Here is a 25,541-nt window from a genome sequence, read left to right as displayed (position 1 = left end):
ATCAACCCATGATGCTGGATGTAATTACCAGTGAAACGTCATACTGAAATGCTTAACGTCGATTTACTCTCCAATACAGTGGTTGGCTAAACTATTAACTAATTGGCACGTTTTGTTGACGTGACAAACCTTACTGGTTGGCTGTGTTGGGTGGTGGCAGATGGACATTTATACTTAATGTAACCCAACGACCTTCAATATGAATATTGGTCTCTAAAGCCTACCCCACGTGTCAAACTGCACCGGCAGGTGGTGCACTTGCCAAAAATAACCCACTCCACAATGAACATGAAAGCATGGCGCACAGAAATGTACACGCACCACCAGCAGGGAGAAAGTGATCATGGGAGGAGGGAGGGGGGTTTATTTCACAATGGACAACAGCGCTTGTTCACAGTCTCTGGCTCCCCACTATAATTTTCTCCCACCTGTGACCAGGGCCTAACAGTGATTGGGGGGGGGGGGGGGGGCTGGCTGCCTGTGCTTTCCGTGAGGCTTTTCCTTGGATAGCTTGGAATTGCACAGAGAACCAAGGGTGAAGTTCCACATCAAATGTATCAATCCAACTGGACTACAGGTGGCTTGTGGCAGGGGGGCACGAGGTGTGAAGCTGTGCCGGTTCATCAGCTGCCACACATGGGCCAGCAGCAGTAGCTGCTGCTAGTTAGGAGGTTCACCGTTGCAGTGGTGTGGCTGCCCTGGTTAACCCTGCGGGTGTGTTAACCATGAGACTACAGGTCGCCTGCTGGTTTACAGTGAAAGGGTGAAGATCTGCCGGGGGACCTCGCCGGCAAGAGCAGGTCAAGGTCCCTGCGTCCAGAATCCATAATTTGTTTTTAACCCCTCGCCTGCAGATGAAATCCCTTTCAAAGTGCATCGAGATGTGAGATGTCAAGCGCTCCTAGCATAAAGGGAACCAAGTGACGGGGAAACGACCATCTTCACGATTATCAACACGCGCACAAAAGTCTCCGTCGCACACCTGCACGATAATTTTACATTCGCGCAACGACAATTAAAAACAAACTCGGACAACCGTCACGCGGCAATATTAAAATTACTTTGCGGTATTTTTAAATAAAGTTAGTCCGATGGACAGCGATTCCTTTCACCCCCCCACCCCCAGCCCCACCCCAGACGAAAGTGCTCAGTTTGTGGAGTCCGTTGGACGGCACGCGCGTGAGAGAGACTTGCGTGGTGGTTCTCTCCGCGTGCCTCTTGGCGTGCACGTGCTGCATCGCCGCTTGTCGGAGGACGCCAGGGAGAGAGGGGGGGGGGGCGGCGGTGGGGGAAGGGCGGCGCCAACACCCCCCCACCGGCTTCACCAAGTTGCTTTTTCCACCTCGTGCAGGAACGCCCAGCGAGGACGGCAGAGTTGATGTGAAAGGGGAAAACAAAGTGAAATAAACTGGTTGGGAAAGAGAAAATTAGAAGGGTTGTGTGGGGGTAGGGAAACGGGTAGAAGGGTAAGGTGGGTGGAGCAGGGATGGGGAGAGAGAGGGGCATTGACCGTGGAGATGAGCCAGAAGAGTGGTAAGCGTTCGACCGGTATAGGCACTAAGTGTCAAGGAGGGCATCCGGTCGTCAGAACTTAGAAGCTGAGCGGACTTGAGCCTGGCTGGTACTTGGATGGGAGACTGCCTGGGGATACCAGGTGGTGTAGACTGGGGCTGAGGTGGCAGCAACAGCAATGGATCCTTCAGTTTTATCTACACATGACACCAAGTGTCACCCTGGACCCAGCCTTGTTACGGGTGCTGGGTTTTCTCCGGGGTTGTCCACCGGTTTTGTGTCCCACCGCACAAAGCCAAACGGAATTGTCCGAACGTCCCAGCATGGCAAGAGGTCCCTCTCGTGCAAAAAAAATAAATAAAATAAAATGAGTGCCAAGGCTTTCCTGGATTAAACAAAAGGATGTAATTAGAGAGCGGGCGTGGTTGACGGAGAAGGGGGCAAAGGAGAGATAAGAGGCACTCCAAGAGAATCCGAGGGGGAGAGGCGCAGGTTGAGTGGGGCCGTGCAGATCAGCAGGAGTAGCGGTAAGACTTGGTCCCAGCAGAGCGCCGTGGTCGATGGCTTGCACTGTCACAGTGGCCTCAGGCTTTCTTGGGGACCTTCCCGTATAACGAGTCCATGCCGAGGCCTGCGGAAACACGCAGACAAAGATTCATCCCCGCCCCCCCCCGTATAGCCTGAACGGACTGTTGGGGCAAGTGCTGTTGGCGGGCACCTGTGAAGGCCGGCATGGCACAGGAGGGGGTGGGTGGCCGACACCACGCCCGGCCGCCTTTGTCTCCTCGGTGGCGATGTTTACACACAAAACCAAGTACTCATTTTAGGCCAAGTCAACCCAGGCCCAGTTTAGATATTCACCACTTGTGTTGGCAGTGAGCAGTAATCGAACTCGGGTCGCCAGGTTCGTAGCGCTAAACGCTACACTACCGGTCCCCACGTGATCCTTCGCTCGTTTCTTCCGCTGACACGTCCTCCTGTTCCATGCCTCTCATCCCTGCGTTTCATGCCCTGTCTCTTGTCCCCCCCCACCCCCCACCTTGTCCTGGTGTCCCCCATGTCACCATACCCCCCCCCCCTTTTTCTCACCATACCTTTCAGAATTTTTATTTAAACTGGAGGAATCTGATGAGCTACGAAGCCCTTTGTCACAGACGCCATTTAACGTCCCTGCGTTCGTTAGCCCCAAGTCCCGGTGCTCTCATGTCTGCCGCTCGGTATCCGCCCCTCCCTCTCGTGTCCCCATTCCTTGTGTGCCCCCCACCAACCCATCCATGTCCCTGTCGATGTCGCGTCTCCATGCTCGCCCGTTACCCTCGCGTTCCCCCGTCTCCACGCCACACCACTCCCCCCCCCCCCCCACCACCCGCGTGTGCCCGTGCGCCCCACGCACCCATGAATACGAGGACGGTTCCCACCCACTGGAAGCTGGACATGGGGTTGGAGAAGAGCAGCACGGAGGCGAGGATGGTGAAGAACTTTCGCGTCGTCGTGATGATGGAGCACGTGAGCGGCCCGAACGACACCACCGTCATGAAGATGAAATTCTACGGCAGAGACGACAACAACAACAACAACAACCACCCGGCAGTTGGAGGACGCTGGACGACGTCGGGTTAGTCTGGAAGAATAGGCCAAATACCCTCTCCCGGAGGGGTTATCTTGAGCTCCGATTGGTGAGGGCCCTCGCGCCGGCAGCGGCGTGAGCAAGCAGTCGTTCGTGCGCGTATCAGTGTGTGCGCGTGGTCTTTGCGAGCGGGTCTGTTGGACGTGCCTGTCCGAGGGCGCTGGTGATGCTGAAGAGCAGGATTTTGTAGAGGATGGCCGGGTGTCGCTCGGTGAAACTGACAAACTCGAAGATCTCCCCCGTCACCAGCACGCCTGCAAGCACGACACGGGGACAACGCAACGCCGCGCGGCCTCTTAATGACGCAACCCCTCGACGACGAGACCTCATGACGTGACCTAGTTAGGGACGAGAGCTCGTGACGATGTGACCTCTCGGCGACATGACCTGGTAAGGACGTGACCTCGTCACAACGCGACCCCTCGACGGCACGACCTCGGGACAAGCAGAATGAGAACGAGGCCGTGGATTTTCGCGTCACAACGCGGAGGAGGACGTCGACGCAACACAAGAGGACACGGTCGCCCTGCTGCGAGTCTTACACCGGACTCGGCACTGACCATTCCAGGACTCGCGTGCGCAGAAATATCTCCCGTATAGCCTTAAACAGACTGTTGGGACAAACGCAGCGAGAAAGCACCTATTGAAGGCTGCCACTAGATGGGGTGGATGGGCGAGCACCCACTCCCGGCCACCTTCGTCTTCCCAGTGCTGATGTTTAGCCACTGCACCAGGTATTCGCACCTCCGACTCGCACGGTTGGCTACGTACGGTGCGAAAGATGACACCTTGCCGATATTACTATGTTAACCTATTTGTATTTTTTTATTTTTAAATTATATCTTAAAGCTATTTTATATTCCATATTTATTCAATTTTATATACTTCAGCCCCTTGGTGTTAGTTAGACTTGTTTACCACTTATTTAAGATTTTAGATTCCTATATGTTGAATGTATGCACCATCCTGCCAAAGTAAATTCCGTGTCGGTGTGAACTTTCATGGCGAATAAAACCCATTCTGATTCTGAAGACGTTCAACATACACGCTCAACCTAGGGGGAGGCGGCTCAGGACCGGTCCAGATAATCGTTACCGATGTTGACCTCGGGGAGCCGGGTACGCAGCACAATGCACTTAGCCACTGGACTACCACGCCACACACACACACACACAGGCACGTACCCACTCCCAGCAGCAGTGACGACCACAGGTTCACATTGAACATCATGTGGTGCGACCCCGTCTGGTGGCGAGACTTCATCTTGTCCTGGGTGACGCCCGTCAGCCCGTCCAGCGTCAGGGACACCAACTGGACCCCCCCCCCCCAACAAACCGAGACGTAAGCAGTTAGACACCAGGGGCGAGGTGCAACAACAAAGCCTCTCCCTCGGATTACAGGCCGAGGTTGTACAAACCGCGCGAATCGTTAAATAAGTGAATAATAAACCATGAATGACCACGGCGACAACAATGATGGGGGGGGATCGCCCCGGCGGGGAGGGGGGGGGGGGGCGGGGCAGCTTCGTGCTTGACGGTCCTCACCAGCAGGATTTCGCCGTAGCCCAGGTAGCCCTGCTCAGGGCCACCGCCGTCGCCACCCTTGGCGCCGCCCTTCCCCTTGTAGAGGAACATGGCGACGCCGACGACGATGAGCAGCACGCACAGGTACTTGATGAGCGGGTACCGCTTGCGCGCAAGCAGCACTCCCAGGATCATCACTGCGGGGCGAGGAGGAGGAGGTGGGGGGGGGGGGGGCGGCACAGCGAGCGCTTGGGTGTGCCGTGGTCCAACAGCTACGCATCGGTGTGTCGTGAAGCGGTCTAACGACACGCGGCGGGGGAGGGGGGCAGTGCATGCGTAAGAGCTCCGATTCGCTGGCGCACAACCCACTCGCGTCCCCTTCCCTGGTCCTCTTTTGGAATTCATCGAAGTGACACTGCGTTAGAGGCGGGCAAAGGTGCAGCCCTGCAATTTCTTTACTCGCTCCAACTGCTCGTGTAAGCGCCTCCACTAGACAGAGCTCCAGTGCCCTCTCCAGACGACATTTGGCCTTCTCTTCCGCGCTGGGCGGACGTCTCGAAATAGGCGCGAGAAAACCCACACTTTACCCCCACCACACACGACCCGCCAATCTAATGCGGCGTGTCCGTTTATGCTGCTGGGTGGACAGAGGCGTAGAGGATTTTTATAAACTGCATCCTCAAAACTGCCTCCCCCACCCCAAGTCTCCTGACACTAGATACACTGTCACAACCTAGTGAAAACCAATGGAATCCGGAGCGCATCACTCAGTTTTTAAAAAAAAATGTATTTCTCCATTACGGAGTTCGGCATTGTTATCCACACAGAGGGGATGACGTGCCAAGCCACGGCCGGGATTTGAACTCGCAGACCCACGATTAGTGCGGTGGGCTGCGTGCGGTGCGAAAGACGTTCGATATACATCGGTGCATACACGTGTACGACTCGCCGAACCATCCGGCCGGATATCTCATCGAGAGCGCTTGAAATTAAGAGGTCACATCCCTTGAGCTCTCCCGGCATCTGACAGGGCCAGCAGCTGCAAGCGCGACACTTGAAACCGGCACTTAAAAGCCGGGCTCATGCCTTCATGCAACATTCGGTGCGCGCAGACGCGAGCTCAATCTATTTTTAAACGGTTAATTGACGCGTCTTCCTCAATGCACGCCCTGTAACAGCCAATGTGGTTGTCTTGGATTGTACACGGTTCCCCCCCCTGCCCCCCCGATCCATCTGCTCTTCCTCTGGACTCTCGGTGCAATCCCGAGCGCTTGCACCTCGTCAGGCTCCGTCATTCACGACGGACGGCGGACCGTGCCGCCCGCCACACTTCACCTCGACGTGCAACATATGCATGCTCTGCCATGCGACTTCACGTGAGTTGGAGGGAAGTGGGTGGCATTAACCAGAGAAAGGGCGTGGCCATATGTCAAGGGACATGCCCTGGTTGAGCAACTACTCAAAACAGTTGCAGGCGATAATTAAGTTGTGCAACTTTCGACAGCTCCGGCGTAAACACGGCATTAAAGTCACTGCCAGCGGTTAATATAAAACGGGTCAATGAGCACGGTTGGCTACATACGGTGCGCGAAAGAAGCTCAACATACATACGTTTTGACGGCGTCGTGTCTCACCTGGGATGGGCTTGCAGGACTTGCCCAGCACCTGAAACGGCGAAAAGTCACAAATCACGTGCAACAACATTCATTTACCCCAAAAAGCCTCGCCGAGAGCCTCTCGACCTTATTATCATGAACGTTGCATTTGGGACGGCGTTGCGCGGGGTGTGGCACGGGGTGTGACGCGGGGTGCGTCGGCACACACCTGCGTGGGATAGTTGACGTACTGCAGCGCGGAGTTGCTGGAGACCATGGCGCCGAGGTAGGAGACGGCGCAGGCCGCAGAGAGCCAACCCGCCGTGCGGTCGGGCGCCGGCCGCGTCACGTACGTCATCACTGCGCGCACGCACCGCACCGCATCAGCCAGACGATGGCGACGGCTATAATCGCAACAATGATCACGGTGATGGGAGGACAGAGCGCGCAGGAACACCGCGGATGACCCTCCTCGACACGCACGGGAAAAGGGAGTTTCACAACATTTGGCCGGTGATCCTCCGAACCCTCAATGCCTCCGGAATCGCGCGCATGGCCACCGCACCGGCCGTGAGCGAATGGCGGTTCAGGGAGGCAATTGGCTTCGCTGCCGTTGCTCAGGGCGGTCGGTGCTCGCCGTACCGAGCTTGGCGAAGAGCGCGCTGATCACACACTGCACGAAGACGAGTGACATGGCAAACCGGAACCGCTCCTCCACGTCTCCCGAGCCGTACTGTCCACGCGTGCTGCTCGCTCGCACACAAAAACAAAACAAACATCCCCCCGGGTGGCCTTTAACAGACTGTTGGGGCCAAGCGCTGTTAGCGCACACAACCACACACACTCTCGGGTATGACGTGCGTGTGCCTTTGCGTGCGACGTACGCGCGCCCATACGTGTCACGTGTACAGACAGACGCGCACGTAGACCGTCACGCACGAGACGCGCATCAACACAACAACAAACCCAGGCAACATACACGTGATAAATATACCCCATATATAGACTTTTGTTAGCGAGCACCTACGGAGGCCTGCACAGAACACGAGGGGGTGGGTGGCCAGCGCCACGCCCGGCCGCCTTTGTCTCCCCATAGCCGATTTTCACACCTCTCACCAGGTACTCATTTAAGGCAGAGTAGATTTTGGGGAAGCTCAGAAAGGCATGACACACACACAGACAAGCAACACGCAAAACCCAGATATCACGTGACACGTACACACGACACCAACACACTCAGAGACAACATACCATCATCATAGGCTCCCAACACTACATACAAGTACAGTACATCGTTCCCCAGCGTCACCCTTAAACATCAATCCTTCTGTACGAGGTCGATAAAGTGGCACCACTTAGTCGCCACGACAGACAACAGCAGTGCTTGCCAATTCATCATTGATAATTAGGCTAGGCCTCGTAATTGATCCGTACGTACGTATGTTGAACTTCTTTCACACCGTACGTATTCAACTGTGCTAATCTGTCGTTAACCCCTTATACCACCCAACATAACCCAATAAAGATTCTCACGTGTAGAGTACAAACTCGCCACGCCCGTTACGATTGCTTCCGCTCACACCGGTCCACTGAAGAACAATTATTCTCACCACCGAAACGTGGCAAATACTGTCGTGTGCTTGCTTCATAGTTAACTAAGGATACACCGTCGCCCGCCATATAACCGTGGAATTGACACCACTAGCTGGGCACCACCAATGTGGATGAGGCAACCGACTTATTAGATCGCCGCAGCGTCGAGATGTTAACTCCCTCGCCTGGTATGAAAGAGGTCGTGGATTCGATACCGACCCTGACGCCTGCTGTATATTTGGAGTTTGCCTGTCTCTCTCTCATCATCATCATCACGGTGGCTAGGAGATGTTAACTACCTCGCCTGGTATGAAAGAGGTCGTGGGTTCGATACCGACCCTGATGCCTGCTGTATATTTGGAGTTTGCGTGTCTCTCTCTCACCATCATCACGGTGGCTAGGAGATGTTAACTACCTCGCCTGGTATGAAAGAGGTCGTGGGTTCGATACCGACCCTGACGCCTGCTGTATATTTGGAGTTTGCGTGTCTCTCTCTCCCCGTGGTCGCGTGGATTTTTCTCCGGATCCTCCGGTTTTTCGCTCCACATTTACAATCAACGTCACGCGTTCAGATTATTTGGCTGCTATAAATGTCCATACAGTGAGGGAAAAAGGTATTTGATCCCCTGCTGATTTTGTACGTTTGCCCACTGACAAAGAAATTATCAGTCTATAATTTTAATGGTAGGTTTATTTGAACAGTGAGAGACAGAATAACCAAAAAATCCAGAAAAACGCATGTCAAAAATTGTATAAATTGATTTGCATTTTAATGAGGGAAATAAGGATTAGACCCCCTCTCAATCAGAAAGATTTCTGGCTCCCAGGTGTCTTTTATACAGGTAACGAGCTGAGATTAGGAGCACACTCTTAAAGGGAGTGCTCCTAATCTCAGCTTGTTACCTGTATAAAAGACACCTGTCCACAGAAGCAATCAATCAATCAGATTCCAAACTCTCCACCATGGCCAAGACCAAAGAGCTCTCCAAGGATGTCAGGGACAAAATTGTAGACCTACACAAGGGTGGAATGGGCTACAAGACCATTGCCAAGCAGCTTGGTGAGGTGACAACAGTTGGTGCGATTATTCGCAAATGGAAGAAACACAAAAGAACTGTCAATCTCCCTCGGCCTGGGGCTCCATGCAAGATCTCACCTCGTAGAGTTGCAATGATCATGAGAACGGTGTTGAATCAGCCCAGAACTACACGGGAGGATCTTGTCAATGATTTCAATACAGCTGGGACCATAGTCACCAAAAATACAATTGGTAACACACTACGCCGTGAAGGACTGAAATCCTGCAGCGCCCGCAAAGTCCCCCTGCTCAAGAAAGTACATATACATGCCCGTCTGAAGTTTGTCAGTGGACATCTGAATGATTCAGAGGACAACTGGGTGAAAGTGTTGTGGTCAGATGAGACCAAAATGGAGCTCTTTGGCATCAACTCAACTCGCTGTGTTTGGAGGAGGAATGCTGCCTATGACCCCAAGAACACCATCCCCACCGTCAAACATGGAGGTGGAAACATTATGGTTTGGGGGTGTTTTTCTGCTAAGGGGACAGGACAACTTCACCGCATCAAAGCGACGATGGACGGGGCCATGTACCGTCAAATCTTGGGTGAGAACCTCCTTCCCTCAGCCAGGGCATTGAAAATGGGTCGTGGATGGGTATTCCAGCATGACAATGACTCAAAACACACGGCCAAGGCAACAAAGGAGTGGCTCAAGAAGAAGCACATTAAGGTCCTGGAGTGGCCTAGCCAATCTCCAGACCTTAATCTCATAGAAAATCTGTGGAGGGAGCTGAAGGTTCGAGTTGCCAAACGTCAGCCTCGAAACCTTAATGAATTGGAGAAGATCTGCAAAGAGTGGTGGGACAAAATCCCTCCTGAGATGTGTGCAAACCTAGTGGCCAACTACAAGAAACGTCTGACCTCTGTGATTGCCAACAAGGGTTTTGCCACCAAGTACTAAGTCATGTTTTGCAGAGGGGTCAAATACGTATTTCCCTCATTAAAATGCAAATCAATTTATACAATTTTTGACATGCGTTTTTCTGGATTTTTTTATTGTTATTCTGTCACTGTTCAAATAAACCTACCATTAAAATTATAGACTGATCATTTATTTGTCAGTGGGCAAACATACTAAATCAGCAGGGGATCAAATACTTTTTTCCCTCACTGTATGATAAGCCACTTCCTTGGGCTATCATTTGTGGCCAGGTCGCTTCTGAAAAATAACGATAAAAAATTATTTAAAAAGCTGAATAGTTATTCATTCATAAGCAAGGTGACATTTACATCTCGGTTGAATCTACGACTGCATGAAGGTCTCCCACATGCCATATCGGTCACGGCTGTTGTTTGACCATACTTCACCAGGCTGGCCTTGTGGGATGGTAGAAGGCAAGGCGGAGGAGGGACGGAGCTGGATTGGGAAAGCAAAGGAGGTTGGGTACCAGGACCGGTTCAGATACCACTCGCCAAACGGTGTTGGCCTTGGCCGGGATTCGAACCCCGGTGAGCCGGGTTCAGTGCGTCTAACCACTGTCAAATACACAACAGCACGAGGTAAACCGTGCCACGTCAGAACTCCTGTACTTGGAACTAAGCCGTGCCCACGCTGCCAACTGGATACGCAGGGCTAAGCTGCCAAAACTTTCGTGAGGCCAATGCATTTGCTATTTACAGGGTAAAAATCGATGCGAAGTATATGATGTGGAAATGTTTGTTGACCTTCTTTCGCACCGTACGTAGCCAACCGTGCGAATCGGAGGTGCGGGCTAAGGACAACAAACCAAACACGAATGTGGTAAAAAAATTAAGATGTCATAACATAATCGTCTGTATTTGGACAGCCTGGTGAAATTCTCTCCGATGTCTCGCCGCCTCATCCTAAAGCGGTTCAGCAGTTCCAAGTAGCGAGAAGGACGTTCCTAGGACGTAGGGTTGAACGATTTGGCAGACAATGTCTAATTGCGATTTTTCTGACAGATATTGCGATTACATTTTTTAAAAGTCAAGCTTCAGTTCAATATTCACCGTGTAATAGATTTAAAACACGTGATGGAGCATTACCACGTGATACCATCAACATATGAACTGCTCTATATATTCTAATGCAAGGAAGATAACTTAAATGATATGAATTGCTTCCAACATTTATTTATTAAAGTGTTTTAATTGAAATAGAACAATTAAAAATCTAGAACAATTGTTAAGTTAAATAAAGTTATAATACAAAATAAAATAATTCCAATAAGAAAGTAATCGGACTTTTCAAATCGCAAAACATCGCAGCCTTTGCGATTTGCAAATCGCAGTTTCAAATTACGATTTCGATTTGAAATCGATTAATCGTTCAGCCATACTACAAAGCACCACGTCTCACATTTCCCCGTGTCCTTATCGCCCACGTCTCTCCCGTCTCTATTGTCCACGTGTCCTCCAGTTCCCCCCCACTCCGACCATCACCACCCCCCACCGTGTCTCCCATACATCTCCGGATTCATTCACCATTTATCCAACACGTACCACCCCTAAACCCATGTACCTCCATCCCCCCCAATGTCTACTCATGTAAACTAAAACTATCACATTCATAGCAGCCAAATACTCTAAACGCGTGATGTTGGTTTTAAATGTGGAGGGAAAAACCTGAGGACCAGGGCGGAAAATCCACGAGACCACGGAGAGAGAAACACGCAAACTCCAAATATGCAGCCGGTGACAGGGTCGGGATCGAACCCACGGCCTCCTGTATGCTATTTACCCCCCCCCCCCCCATCTCCCCATGTACCCCCCCCCCCCATCTCCCCATGTACCCCCCCCATCTCCCCATGTACCCCCCCATCTCCCCATGTACCCCCCCCCCATCTCCCCATGTACCCCCCCCATCTCCCCATGTACCCCCCCCCACCATCTCCCCATGTACACCCCTCATCTCCCCATGTACCCCCCCTCATCTCCCCATGTACACCCCCCCATCTCCCCATGTACACCCCCCCATCTCCCCGTGTACCCCCCCCATCTCCCCCTGTACCCCTCCATCTCCCCATGTACCCCCCCATCTCCCCATGTACCCCCCCATCTCCCCATGTACACCCCCCCCATCTCCCCGTGTACCCCCCCCATCTCCCCCTGTACCCCTCCATCTCCCCATGTACCCCCCCATCTCCCCATGTACCCCCCCATCTCCCCATGTACACCCCCCCCATCTCCCCGTGTACCCCCCCTCATCTCCCCATGTACCCCCCCATCTCCCCATGTACCCCCCCATCTCCCCATGTACCCCCCCATCTCCCCATGTACCCCCCCCATCTCCCCATGTACACCCCCCCATCTCCCCATGTACACCCCCCCATCTCCCCATGTACACCCCCCCCCATCTCCCCGTGTACCCCCCCCCATCTCCCCCTGTACCCCCCCATCTCCCCATGTACCCCCCCCCATCTCCCCATGTACCCCCCCCATCTCCCCATGTACCCCCCCATCTCCCCATGTACCCCCCCCCATCTCCCCATGTACCCCCCCCATCTCCCCATGTACCCCCCACCATCTCCCCATGTACCCCCCTCATCTCCCCATGTACCCCCCTCCTCTCCCCATGTACCCCCCCATCTCCCCATGTACCCCCCCATCTCCCCATGTACCCCCCATCTCCCCATGTACCCCCCCCATCTCCCCATGTACCCCCCCTCATCTCCCCATGTACCCCCCCATCTCCCCATGTACCCCCCCACCATCTCCCCACGCACCCCCCCCCCACCATCTCCCCATGTACCCCCCACCATCTCCCCATGTACCCCCCTCATCTCCCCATGTACCCCCCCATCTCCCCATGTACCCCCATCTCCCCATGTACCCCCCCATCTCCCCATGTACCCCCCCATCTCCCCATGTACACCCCCCCCATCTCCCCGTGTACCCCCCCTCATCTCCCCATGTACCCCCCCATCTCCCCATGTACCCCCCCCATCTCCCCATGTACCCCCCCATCTCCCCATGTACCCCCCCTCATCTCCCCATGTACCCCCCCATCTCCCCATGTACCCCCCCCATCTCCCCATGTACCCCCCACCATCTCCCCATGTACCCCCCTCATCTCCCCATGTACCCCCCCATCTCCCCATGTACCCCCCCCATCTCCCCATGTACCCCCCCCATCTCCCCATGTACCCCCCCATCTCCCCATGTACCCCCCCACCATCTCCCCACGCACCCCCCCCCCACCATCTCCCCATGTACCCCCCCCATCTCCCCATGTACCCCCCCTCATCTCCCCATGTACCCCCCCATCTCCCCATGTACCCCCCCACCATCTCCCCACGCACCCCCCCCCCACCATCTCCCCATGTACCCCCCACCATCTCCCCATGTACCCCCCTCATCTCCCCATGTACCCCCCCATCTCCCCATGTACCCCCATCTCCCCATGTACCCCCCCATCTCCCCATGTACCCCCCCATCTCCCCATGTACACCCCCCCCATCTCCCCGTGTACCCCCCCTCATCTCCCCATGTACCCCCCCATCTCCCCATGTACCCCCCCCATCTCCCCATGTACCCCCCCATCTCCCCATGTACCCCCCCTCATCTCCCCATGTACCCCCCCATCTCCCCATGTACCCCCCCCATCTCCCCATGTACCCCCCACCATCTCCCCATGTACCCCCCTCATCTCCCCATGTACCCCCCCATCTCCCCATGTACCCCCCCCATCTCCCCATGTACCCCCCCCATCTCCCCATGTACCCCCCCATCTCCCCATGTACCCCCCCACCATCTCCCCACGCACCCCCCCCCCACCATCTCCCCATGTACCCCCCCCATCTCCCCATGTACCCCCTCATCTCCCCACGCACCCCCCCCACCATCTCCCCACGCACCCCCCCCCACCATCTCCCCACGCACCCCCACAGTGCCCAACCCACTCACATGCTCTCCTGCAGGATGCCGTAGTAGAAGTAGCAGACGAACACTCCCACGAAGCACACCCCGAGCCGCAGCCTCTCGTTGCGCAGCATCCCCGCCGCCGCCGACGCGGCCGCAGCAGCGGCGGCCGCCTCCACGGGAACCTCGAACGCCACGTGCGGAGACCCCGACGCGCTCATGCGGCCCCGGCCGCGGGGGTGTCGGTGGGGTAACCCCGGCTGAGGATTCTATCCGAGACCGGTAAAACAACAAAAAAGAGCGCAGGCCGCGGACGGTCGACAACCGGCCGTCGAGCGACGGCGTGAGCCTGGGGGGTTGTTGCCTTGTGACGGACGAGAGAGGAGGAGACGCGTGAGGGTGATGAGGAGGTAGATGATGAGGAGAAAGAAGAAGATGCGGGAGGAGGAGGAGGCTGGCGAGTTGTGTCGAGCGGAGGCCTAGGCCGGGCTGCTCGGGGGGCTGAGTGGTGGGGGGAAGCGTGGAGCCACGCGATTGGACGAGAGCGGCGTGACGTCATCACGGGGCGTTGCCCTTGGCAACTGTCAGTGATGGGTGCTTGACGATGATGATGGAGTTGATGGTGGTGATGGTGATGATGGTGGTGATGGTGGTCATGGTGGTTGATGGTGATGATAGTGGTTGATGGTGGTGATGATGATTGTGGTGACGGTGATGATGGTGGTTGATGGTGATTATGATTGTGGTTGATGGTGATTGTGGTGACGGTGATGATGGTGGTTGATGGTGATGATGGTAGTGATGGTGATGATGATTGTGGTGACGGTGATGATGGTGGTTGATGGTGGTGATGGTGATTGTGGTTGTGGTTGATGGTGATTGTGGTGACGATGATGATGGAGTTGATGGTGGTGATGGTGATGATGGTGGTGATGGTGGTTGATGGTGATTGTGATGATGATTGTGGTTGATGGTGATTGTGGTGACGGTGATGATGGTGGCTGATGGTGATTGTGGTGACGTTGATGATGGTGGTTGATGGTGATGGTGGTGATGCTGATTGTGGTTGATGGTGATTGTGGTGACGGTGATGATGGTGGTTGATGGTGATGATGGTGGTTGATGGTAGTGATGGTGGTTGACGGTGGTGATAGTGATGATGGTGGTTGATGATGATGATGATGGGGTTTATGGTGGTGATGGTGGTTGATGGTGGTGATGGTGGTGATGATGGTGGTGATGGTGGTTGATGGTGATGATGGTGGTTGATGGTAGTGATGGTGGTTGACAGTGGTGATAGTGATGATGGTGGTTGATGATGATGGTGATGGTGATTGATGGTGATGATGGTGGTTGATGGTGGTCATGGTGGTTGATGGTGATGATGGTGATGATTGTGGTGACGGTGATGATGATGGTTGATGGTGATGATGGTGATGATGATTGTGGTTGATGGTGATTGTGGTGACGGTGATGATGGTGGTTTATGGTGATGATGGTGGTTGATGGTGGTGATAGTGATAATGGTGGTTGATGGTGATGATGGTGGTTGATGGTAGTGATGGTGATGGTGGTGATAGTGATGATGGTGGTTGATGGTGGTGATGGTGATGATGGTGGTGATGGTGCTGACGATGGTGGTTGATGGTGGTGATGGTGATGATGGTGGTGATGGTGATGATGATGGTGGTCATGGTGGTTGATGGTGATGGTGGTGATGGTGGTGATGGTGGTGATGGTCACAATTGGAATCTATATTCATACTTCTGGAGTAGAAATCCGATGACATATATCCGACAGGGGCACGGGGTAAGAACGTCGCAACAACAAACGATGCAAAAACAATGATAGGAGCGGTCAGTACAAGAAAGCTAAACAACACCAACAACAATTGCCGCCATTCGCCACTAAAGTGGCGGTGTCGCCTGCAAAGTTTCCTGTGCCAGGCTAGGTGCGCTTTAATAGCCACGTGGAAGTGTCGAATGCCCGCGGGCAGGAAGGAGGTCATGGGAAAGACCCAGCAGGTGCCACGGGTCGACTGAGATGACCGGCCGATGCATCACCTGTGCCCCCTACTGTGCCAAACTTGGTAAGAAAGGTAAACAAATCGCTCAAACACAAACAAATAAAATACTAAATCATCCCCATTCTATCAGGCAAAGCCCACTGAGCTATTAACTTATTTTTCAGAAGCGACCTGGGCACCACAACTGATAGCTCAGCAAAGTGGCCCGTGGTTTGGAAATGTATAGCACTAAAATAATCTAAATAATCTCAATGCATAATGGTTGTTGATGGTGAAGTGACAATAATGTAATTAATGATCGTGGTAAAGTGATGGTTGTTGGTGATATAATGACGGTGCTGGAAAATCATGAAATCATGATCGTGGTGGTGGTGGTGGTGAATAATTGGTGGTGATGATTGTGTGGTGGTGATGGTGGTGGTGTTGCATGGCGATGATGACTATAATGATGATGATGATGCAGCTTACCCGTTCAGAGACAGGGGAAATGAACTCATGGAGAGCATCATGAGGCCTCCTTTGCCAGTAACAAAATATAATGATAGTTTTATTACCCTTTTTTCTGGCAACAAAACTGACACCTTTTTACGAGGAATCATGTTTGCATTAACCACAATACCTGCGGTCAGAATGCAAACAAAAAACAACTCTGATAATGTATGTGGCATTGTCCTTGAAATTGATTGGTCCACACCAGAGACAGCTTTTCTTAGAGCCCAGTCTCACGTGGTGTTGGTCCAGATGACGCCAAAAGGCGCACGTGCCTTATGGTGTGGGCCAATCAATTTCAAGGACAATGCCACATACATTATCAGAGTTGTTTTTTGTTTGCATTCTGACCGCAGGTGTTGTGGTCAATGCAAACATGATTCCTCGTGAAAAGGTGTCAGTTTTGTTGCCAGAAAAAAGGGTAAAAAAACCTATTACAGTCATACAGTAAGGGAAAAAAGTATTACACTTGGTTGATCCCCTGCTGATTTTATACGTTTGCCCACTGACAAGGAAATGATCAGTCTATAATTTTAATGGTAGGTATATTTGAACAGTGAGAGACAGAATAACAACAAAAAAATCCAGAAAAACACATGTCAAAAATGTTATAAATTGATTGGCATTTTATTGAGGGAAATAAGTATTTGACCCCTCTGCAAAACATGACTTAGTACTTGGTGGCAAAACCCTTGTTGGCAATTACAGAGGTCAGGCGTTTCTTGTAGTTGGCCACCAGGTTTGCACGTATCTCAGGAGGGATTTTGTCCCACTCTTTGCAGATCTTCTCCAAGTCATTAAGGTTTCGAGGCTGACGTTTGGCAACTCGAACCTTCAGCTCCCTCCACAGATTTTCTATGGGATTAAGGTCTCGAGACTGGCTAGGCCACTCCAGGACCTTAATGTGCTTCTTCTTGAGCCACTCCTTTGTTGCCTTGGCCGTGTGTTTTGGGTCATTGTCATGCAGGAATACCCATCCACGACCCATTTTCAATGCCCTGGCTGAGGGAAGGAGGTTCTCACCCAAGATTTGATGGTACATGGCCCCGTTCATCGTCCCTTTGATGCGGTGAAGTTGTCCTGTCCCCTTAGCAGAAAAAACCCCCAAAGCATAATGTTTCCACCTCCATGTTTGACGGTGGGGATGGTGTTCTTGGGGTCATAGGCAGCATTCCTCCTCCTACAAACACGGCGAGTTGAGTTGATGCCAAAGAGCTCCATTGTGGTCTCATCTGACCACAACACTTTCACCCAGTTGTCCTCTGGATCATTCAGATGTTCATTGGCAAACTTCAGACGGGAATGTATATGTGCTTTGTTGAGCAGGAGGACCTTGCGGGCGCTGCAGGATTTCAGTCCTTCACGGCGTAGTGTGTTACCAATTGTATTTTTGGTGACTATGGTCCCAGCTGCCTTGAGATCATTGACAAGATCCTCCCGTGTAGTTCTGGGCTGATTCCTCACTGTTCTCATGATCATTGCAACTCCACGAGGTGAGATCTTGCATGGAGCCCCAGGCCGAGGGAGATTGACAGTTATTTTGTGTTTCTTCCATTTGCGAATAATCGCACCAACTGTTGTCACCTTCTCACCAAGCTGCTTGGCAATGGTCTTGTAGCCCATTCCACCCTTGTGTAGGTCTACAATTTTGTCCCTGACATCCTTGGAGAGCTCTTTGGTCTTGGCTATGGTGGAGAGTTTGGAATCTGATTTATTGATTGCTTCTGTGGACAGGTGTCTTTTATACAGGTAACAAGCTGAGATTAGGAGCACTCCCTTTAAGAGTGTGCTCCTAATCTCAGCTCGTTACCTGTATAAAAGACACCTGGGAGCCAGAAATCTTTCTGATTGAGAGGGGGTCAAATACTTATTTCCCTCATTAAAATGCAAATCAATTTATAACATTTTTGACATGAGTTTTTCTGGATTTTCTTGTTGTTATTCCGTCTCTCACTGTTCAAATAAACCTACCATTAAAATTATAGACTGATCATTTCTGTGTCAGTGGGCAAACGTACAAAATCAGCAGGGGATCAAATACTTTTTCCCTCACTGTACCTCGGTATACGACCGCTTTGGAATACGTCGAATTTGGTATACATCGTGTTTCGACGAGAAAAAAAATGTCTTAGGATTTCGACGTCTTGCTTGGGATACGACGCCTCGCTTGCTAGAACTTGTATGGGTCGGGATGAGGTCACCACGTACCCGCGAAGACCCCGTTCACGACTGAGACAATGCGCCGCTCCTCAGTCTGCCTGTCGATCTCGTTCAGTGCACGACCCTTGCTAGAACTCTCCGTGAATTTTCACTTGGTGTTTTTTGTGTCATTTTCCCGTGAATTTGTTTGCGAATTCATTCAAGATGGGTCCCAAGAAGTTTAGTGAGAAACGCCAAGGCTACAAAGAAAATGGTTAGGTTTTAATTTATTTATGCATTTATTTAAATTTATGTATGCGCTTTAGTAATAAGTAGTGTCTAAATGATTTCATACCCCATTAATGTATAATATGCCATATAAAATATAATTTCTTATACTCTGGAACGGATTATTTCCTTACCCTTTATTTCTTATGGGAAACATTTCGTTTGGTATTCGTCATTTTCGGTATAAGTCCTCCCTTCTGGAACGAATTAACGGCGTATACCGAGGTACCACTGCATCATGGACAGCACTCGCACTATGCAAAGCTGACATCGCCGACAAGACACTGAACGCCCGAATCCGGAGCAGGAGGATTATTTTCCGTATGAAACCAACGCTACCGCAAGTATGCCCTCGCAGAAGGCTGTGCGGCTGATGGGATGCGTAGAAAACACTTTCACACACAGTACAGAAGACGATCTGTGATTTGAAGCTTTCGTGACTGCAGGAATCCATACTCTTTGGTTCCCTTCGGTAAAGTCACGTGGGTAGAAAAATTAAATTAGATTTTAAAAATATCACGACGTTTCGACCGCAACACAAGCGGAGCTGGTTCAGGAGTTCCACTGCTGGATAAAAAAAAAATTCCGCCTGAGGACGACCGCTTGGGTTGCGATCGAAACGTCGTGAGATTTTGTATTTATTTTCTTTTTCTACCTACGTGACTTTAACGAAAGAACCAGAGAGTACAGAATACATCTCTTTTTCTTTACGTGGAGGGACACACATTCTAGCCACAGCCAAGACAGCTCACACACGCGTTCTTGTTTTAAATATGAAGCCAACTTTATTATAGTATTCTTGGTTCTTTCGGTAAAGTCACCACGTGGAAGGGAAACAATAAAATAATAAAAATATAAAGCAATAAAATTCTCACGACGTTTCGACTGCAACACGAGCGATCATCATCAGGTGTGAAAACCACAGCAAGAACATTTTTAAAAAAGTGGCGGTTATTTTTAACGTTAGCACAACGTGACTTTACCGAAAGAATATGAATCCTGCAGTCACGAAAGCTTTAAATCAAAATTAATTAGAGTATTGAATGCGTTTTTTTTTTAAACAATGCGGCATTTAATGTTCACATGCAGACACGCCAGAGTGCAGTGTTAATGCGTACTCATAATGATTAGTCACACAGGAAATGCTAACCAACAACGTAAGACTTTCGAAATCTATAAACTGATATCATTACAGTAATGCTAGAGCAGTCAGCTTTGCAAAATAGCACAGTATTCCGTGAACATTCGTGTTCATAAGGATGGGCACACATACCAAGTTCAATTCTGCACATATAAATGACAATTATCCATCATTTCACAACAACAACAACAACAATAGTTCAGGCCATACTTTACAAATGTTTGCCAATTCTAACCGTGCTGCCATGCCGTGCGATGACAAAGCCACTTCGGAAACCTTCTGAGAGCAGTAGCGCTGATAACTTTATCTAAATTTGTCTTATGGTTGTTATTGTTAGACTTGCATCCCGTTGGGATTTTTGCACACAGCGTTGATACACGGTGCATTTTTTTCTGGAAGATTTTTATTGTTTTTTTTTTTCCCTGGATGTTTCTGTTTGCGCGTCGTCACTTTAAGATGTTTCTTTTTGGTTGTGTTTTTTTGTTTGTTTTGTTTTGCGTTTGCGTTTGCACCCGAGTCAAGAGCCTCATGGCTCACGGGGCTTTACCTAATAAACGAAACGGAAAAAAAAAACTGAAACTGATCTAATGAATCCGCGACAGAATGAATGATACATTATGTTAACGTTTTATGCCCATATATGGAATCATCGGGTTTGACTTTGCCCATATAAGGTATCCTGGAATGGTAATCGGCGATGTTTAAGGATACAAAGGTTGATCCATGCTTGATCCATGCTCGAACACGTAGCTGTGATATTTAGAATAAAGTGATTCCTGTCACGAGATTTCTGGATCTAAAGAGGCCGCCCCTTGACGCAGATTGAACACCTTTTGCATTAAAAAAAACATAATTTAGTAATAACATTATTTATCATTCAGTCTGCCGTCGGATTCATTTAATCATTTTACAGTGCCCGATGCTGGATGTAATTACCAGCGAAACGTTGCAGTACTTACATTGTGAATGTTGTGTATTTACTCTCCAACACACCGGTGCGCTGAAGCAGTAACGAATTGACGCATTTTGTTTGCGTGACAAAACAATTAGTGGCTGTGTCAGGTGGTGCAGGGTGTTAGGACACATTCCTACTTACGCGATCGAACACAAAAACCTTTATTATGATTAGTACCCCCGGTTAGCATGGTTGGCTACGTACGGCGCGAAAGAAGTTGAACGTAATTTGGAGGTTGGTTTTTTTTGTCATTACTTGGGATGCTTTTTTTGGCCAATACCAGATTCACTTTATGTTCGGGACGAGGGTGTTGTTTTTGTTTAGCTATGCGAGGAAACCACAGAGCCCGGAGGAAATCCGTGCGGAACAGGGAGGGAGGGGGAGGGGGCATACAAACTCTACGCAGAACGTTGCCCAAGTCAGGAATCAAACCCAGGCCCCTTGTTGTTGTGAGGTGTGAGGCACGCGTAATACCACTGCGCCCACCTGCCATGAGATTGTCGCAAGACAGACACAAATCCATATTCTTTGGTTCTTTCGGTAAAGTCACGTAGGTGGGAAAAAATAAAAAAATAAATGAATCACGACGTTTCGATTGCAACACAAGCAATCATCATCATCAGGTGTGACAACCACCTGGGACGACCACCTGATGATGATGATTGCTTGTGTTGCAATCGATTTAATCAATTTCATTTTTTGTCACCTACGTTACTTTACCGAAAGAACCAAAGAATGTGGATCCTTGCAGTCACGAAAACTTCAAATCTAGAACAGACACAAATCGATATTTAATTCTCATATCTGAAACATGGGACCTCCCCTTTGCCACTACCAAATTATGAGAATAGGTTTTTCCCTTTTTTTCTGGCAACAAAACAGCTGTGTTAAGATGTTAAAACACCAAACTGAAACCTTTTACAAGGAATCACGTCTGCGTTAACCACAATGCTTGTGGTCAGAATGCATCCAAAAAAACTCTGATAATGTATGCATTGTCTTTGGAACTCATTGGTCCACACCAGAGACAGCTTTCAGTGTTGAGACTAGGCAGACATGATTCCTTGTAAAAGGTTTCAGTTTGGTGTTTTAACATCTTAACGCAGCTGTTTTGTTGTCAGAAAAAAGGGGAAAACCTATTGATTTAAAGCTTTCGTGACTGCAGTAATTAATATTCTTAGCTCTTTCGGTAAAGTCACGTTGAAGGGAAACAATAAAATAATAAAATATATATAAAACAATAAAATTCTCACGACGTTTCGACCATAACACAAACGGTCATCATCAGGTGTGAAAAGCAACGGCAAGAAACTTCTTTCAAATGTTTCTTGCCGTTGTTTTTTCACACCTGATGATGACCGTTTGTGTTATGGTCGAAACGTCGTGAGAATTTTATTGTTTTATATATTTTTTATTATTTTATTGTTTCCCTTCAACGTGACTTTACCGAAAGAGCTAAGAATAGGGGAAAACCTATTCTCATATCTGGAATTGAAATGCATCTAGGTTGTGTCAAAACCAAAGTGAATACGATACGATGCTTGTTCCACGATATGGTCATTTTTATTCATTGTTATATATATTATTATTATTTTGTTGTTTCCCTTCAACGTGACTTTACCGAAAGAACTAAGAATAAGAATATGATATGGTGATTGTTTTGGGCAGTCGTTGGTGACTGGGCGAAGACCATTGACTCGCTGCACTTGATGACGTTTGGATCACAGTGTTGCGAGTCTGTTGCAGTGTGCAGGGCACGGCTATCACAGTGAGAGAGAGACAGATCACAGTGAAAGAGAGAGATACACACACACACTCAGATTACAGTAACAATGACACCCAGATCACAGCATAGAGAGAGAGACACACACACACTCAGATCACAGTAAGAGAGACACTCAGATCACTATGACATTGACACCCAGATCACAGGAGTGGGAGAGACACACACTCAGATCACAGTGACATTGACACCCAGATCACAGTGAGTGAGAGACACACACACAGCAGTGAGAGAGACACACACTCAGATTACTATGACATTGACACCCAGATCACAGCAGTGAGAGCGACACACACTCAGATCACAGTGAGAGAGAGACACACACACACTCACACACTCAGATCACAGTGAGAGAGAGACACACACACTCAGATCACAGTGAGAGAGAGACACACACACTCAGATCACAGTGAGAGAGAGACACACACTCACACACTCAGATCACAGTGTGAGAGAGAGAGACACACTCACACACGCACACAGCAGTGAGACACACACACTCACACACTCAGATCACAGTGAGAGAGACACACACTCACACACTCAGATCACAACAGTGAGAGAGAGAGACGCACACACAGCAGTGAGAGAGACACACACTCACACACTCAGATCACAGTGTGAGAGAGAGACACACTCACACACGCACACAGCAGTGAGACACACACACTCACACACTCAGATCACAGTGAGAGACACACTCACTCACACACTCACACAGCAGTGAGACACACTCACTCACACACTCAGATCACAGTGAGAGAGACACACACTCACACACTCAGATCACAGTGAGAGAGAGACACACACACTCAAACAGCAGTGAGACACACACACTCACACAGCAGTGAGAGAGAGAGACACACACTCACTCACACACTCAGATCACAGTGTGCACCAGCACGGTGTCCCGGGCAGACAGAGACAGCTCCGTCTTGCCCGACGACGCCCCCTCGGACGCGGGCCCGACGGCTGCGGCCCTGTGGGCCCGTGGCCGTCGTCCCCACGCGGCCGGTGACCGCAGCAGCATTGCGAGCAGCTGCTGGCGGAACGCGCGGCTCAGGCACGCGTGCAGCACGGGGTGGATGGCGCAGTGGCTGTACGCGAGCACCTCCGTGACAAGATTGGCCGTGAATCTGCGGGGCCAGATACAAGAGGAGAGAGAGTTGTGGTGGTGGTGGTGGTGGTGATGGTGATGACAGCTCTGTCTTGCCCGACGATGATCCGTGGTGACGATGATCATCATCAACAACGTCATCTGAGTGTCTCACTACAAACAAAATCATCGCCGTCATAATGATGAGGGGTCGGCAGGGCGTGCGGCTCTGGAAACCGCGACGCGGCTCTTTAAGGGCTCCATTGCGGCTCTTGGAATGTTGGTGGGAGTCCAGTTTACTATGGAAGTCCAATTTACCATGGCAATCCAGTTACCATGGAAGTCCAGTTTACCGTGGGAATTCAGTTTACCATGAAGTCAAATTTATCATGGGAATCTAGTTATCGTGGGAATTCAGTTTACCATGGAAGTCCAATTTACCATGGGAATTCAGTTTACCGTGGAAGTCAATTTTTACAACAACCACACACTCACACAGACACGCACACAGACACAACAAGTGGCGGTGACGTCACCATGACGCTTGTGCCAGGCTATGTGCACGTTGAGGCCATGTAAAGTGTCTAACGCCCGCTGGCAGGAGGTTACGGGGCAGACCCAGGTGCCACGGGTCGACTGACTGAGATGACTGGCTGATGGACCGCCTGTGCCCCCTACTGTGCCAACTGGCTGTGCTTTAGCCACCCGGCGCTCCGCTCGTTGTTGTGAGCGTCGCTCCTCCCCCCTCCATTGTTGTTGGAGGGCGACTGCCTCCAACTGCCCAGTCGCGTCCTTCACGAGCCTCCTCCGCAGAGGCCGATCTTGACACCGCTGGTACCAGTCATCGGCAAGTCCACTCAGCTCCACATCCTCCTGTACCACATCACTTCATCTCTTCTCTAGCCTATGCCGCGCCCGTTTAGCCCCCTCGATCCGGCCGAACAAAAGCTGTTTAGGCATGCGGTGGCTGGGGATGCAGGCTACATGACCCAGCCAACGCAGCCTTGCCTGCCGGAGGAGCTCACCGATGGGACTTTGTCCAGATCTTTCAAGAATATGTGAGCTCCTCACACAATCTAGCCTGGTTAAACCCAAGATGGATCGTAGGCAGGCCAGCCTAAATGTTTCTAACCGGCGAAGATGTTACATTAGGGGGGTCCACGTTTCGCAAGCGTAGAGAAGGGAGGGAATGACTGTGGCCGAGAAGACCCGAAGCTTCGTGCGGAGCGACAGACCAGGCAGCTTCCACACAGCGTTACGCAACCGATGAAAAGATAATGCCGCTCGACTGATTCGGAGTGAGACCTCTGCTGTCAAACCGGAGCCGGTCATGAGCACACTGCCCAGGTATGGGAAACTCTCCACTCTCTCCACAACTGCCCCATCACCAATGCCCCATCACCAATGGGGAGTTGTGGAGAGGGTGGAGTGTCCGATGGTACAAAATACCCAGGCAGGCGCTTAGTTTTGGTGGGGCTGATGGTCAGGCCCCACCTCTTAGTGGCACGCTCCAGTCTCAGCAGCAGCGTCTCCAACTCCTCCTCTGAGTGAGCAGCAATTACCAGATCATCGGCATACATAACGTGTTTTGAGCAATAGGGAGCCATCCCTTGACTACCACCAAACCACGATGCAAAAAAAAACACACACAGACGCACACACACAGACAAAGATCCCCCGTATAGCCTTAACAGACTGTAGGGGCAAGTGCTGTTAGCGAGCACCTATGAAGGCCGGAACGGTACACGAGGGGGTGGGTGGCCAGCACCACGCCCGACCGCCTTTGTCTCCCTAGTGACGATGTTTACACACCGCACCAGGTACTCATTTGAGGCTGAGTCAACCTAGGGGAGGCCCGGGACCGGTTCAGATAA

At 50.9% G+C, this 25,541-nt stretch overlaps 3 protein-coding genes across 3 annotated transcripts in view; all 3 read right to left on the bottom strand.

Annotated features, from left to right (window-relative positions):
* LZTFL1 (leucine zipper transcription factor like 1) overlaps positions 1-25,541 on the bottom strand; it is a 132,973-nt gene that overhangs the window by 45,231 nt on the left and 62,201 nt on the right. The gene's annotated exons all lie outside the window — the stretch shown is intronic.
* Positions 342-14,265, bottom strand: SLC35B1 (solute carrier family 35 member B1). Its single transcript, XM_032975537.2, has 9 exons — positions 13,796-14,265; positions 6,900-7,003; positions 6,487-6,617; positions 6,297-6,327; positions 4,684-4,859; positions 4,324-4,450; positions 3,287-3,393; positions 2,906-3,059; positions 342-2,143 (listed from the first exon to the last, which is right to left on the bottom strand). The coding sequence occupies exons 1-9, from the start codon at positions 13,969-13,971 to the stop codon at positions 2,097-2,099; spliced, it is 1,053 nt and encodes a 350-aa protein (XP_032831428.2). The 5' UTR covers positions 13,972-14,265; the 3' UTR covers positions 342-2,096.
* The window catches only part of LOC116954677 (C-X-C chemokine receptor type 3-like), a 26,603-nt gene continuing 24,513 nt past the window's right edge, over positions 23,452-25,541 (bottom strand). The window contains exon 5 of the mRNA XM_032975376.2: positions 23,452-23,707. Coding sequence (XP_032831267.2) covers positions 23,452-23,707 — 256 coding nt within the window. The remainder of the gene's footprint in view (positions 23,708-25,541) is intronic.

The sequence above is a fragment of the Petromyzon marinus genome, chromosome 56 (genome assembly GCF_048934315.1).
Source record: "Petromyzon marinus isolate PM22_M1 ecotype Great Lakes invasive population chromosome 56, UKy_Petmar_22M1.pri1.0, whole genome shotgun sequence".
Lineage (NCBI taxonomy): Eukaryota > Metazoa > Chordata > Hyperoartia > Petromyzontiformes > Petromyzontidae > Petromyzon > Petromyzon marinus.
Note: the sequence above shows the minus strand (reverse complement) of the source record. Positions and strands in the feature narration are given on the sequence as shown.

Coding starts and splice junctions, on each gene's coding strand:
- SLC35B1 (XM_032975537.2), bottom strand. CDS start 13,971: ATGAGCGCGTCGGGGTCTCCGCACGTGGCGTTCGAGGTTCCCGTGGAG. Junction 7,004..13,795: donor GGCATCCTGCAGGAGAGCAT/GTGAGTGGGTTG, acceptor GCGAGCGAGCAG/CACGCGTGGACAGTACGGCT. Junction 4,860..6,296: donor GTCCTGCAAGCCCATCCCAG/GTGAGACACGAC, acceptor CTCGCCCCGCAG/TGATGATCCTGGGAGTGCTG.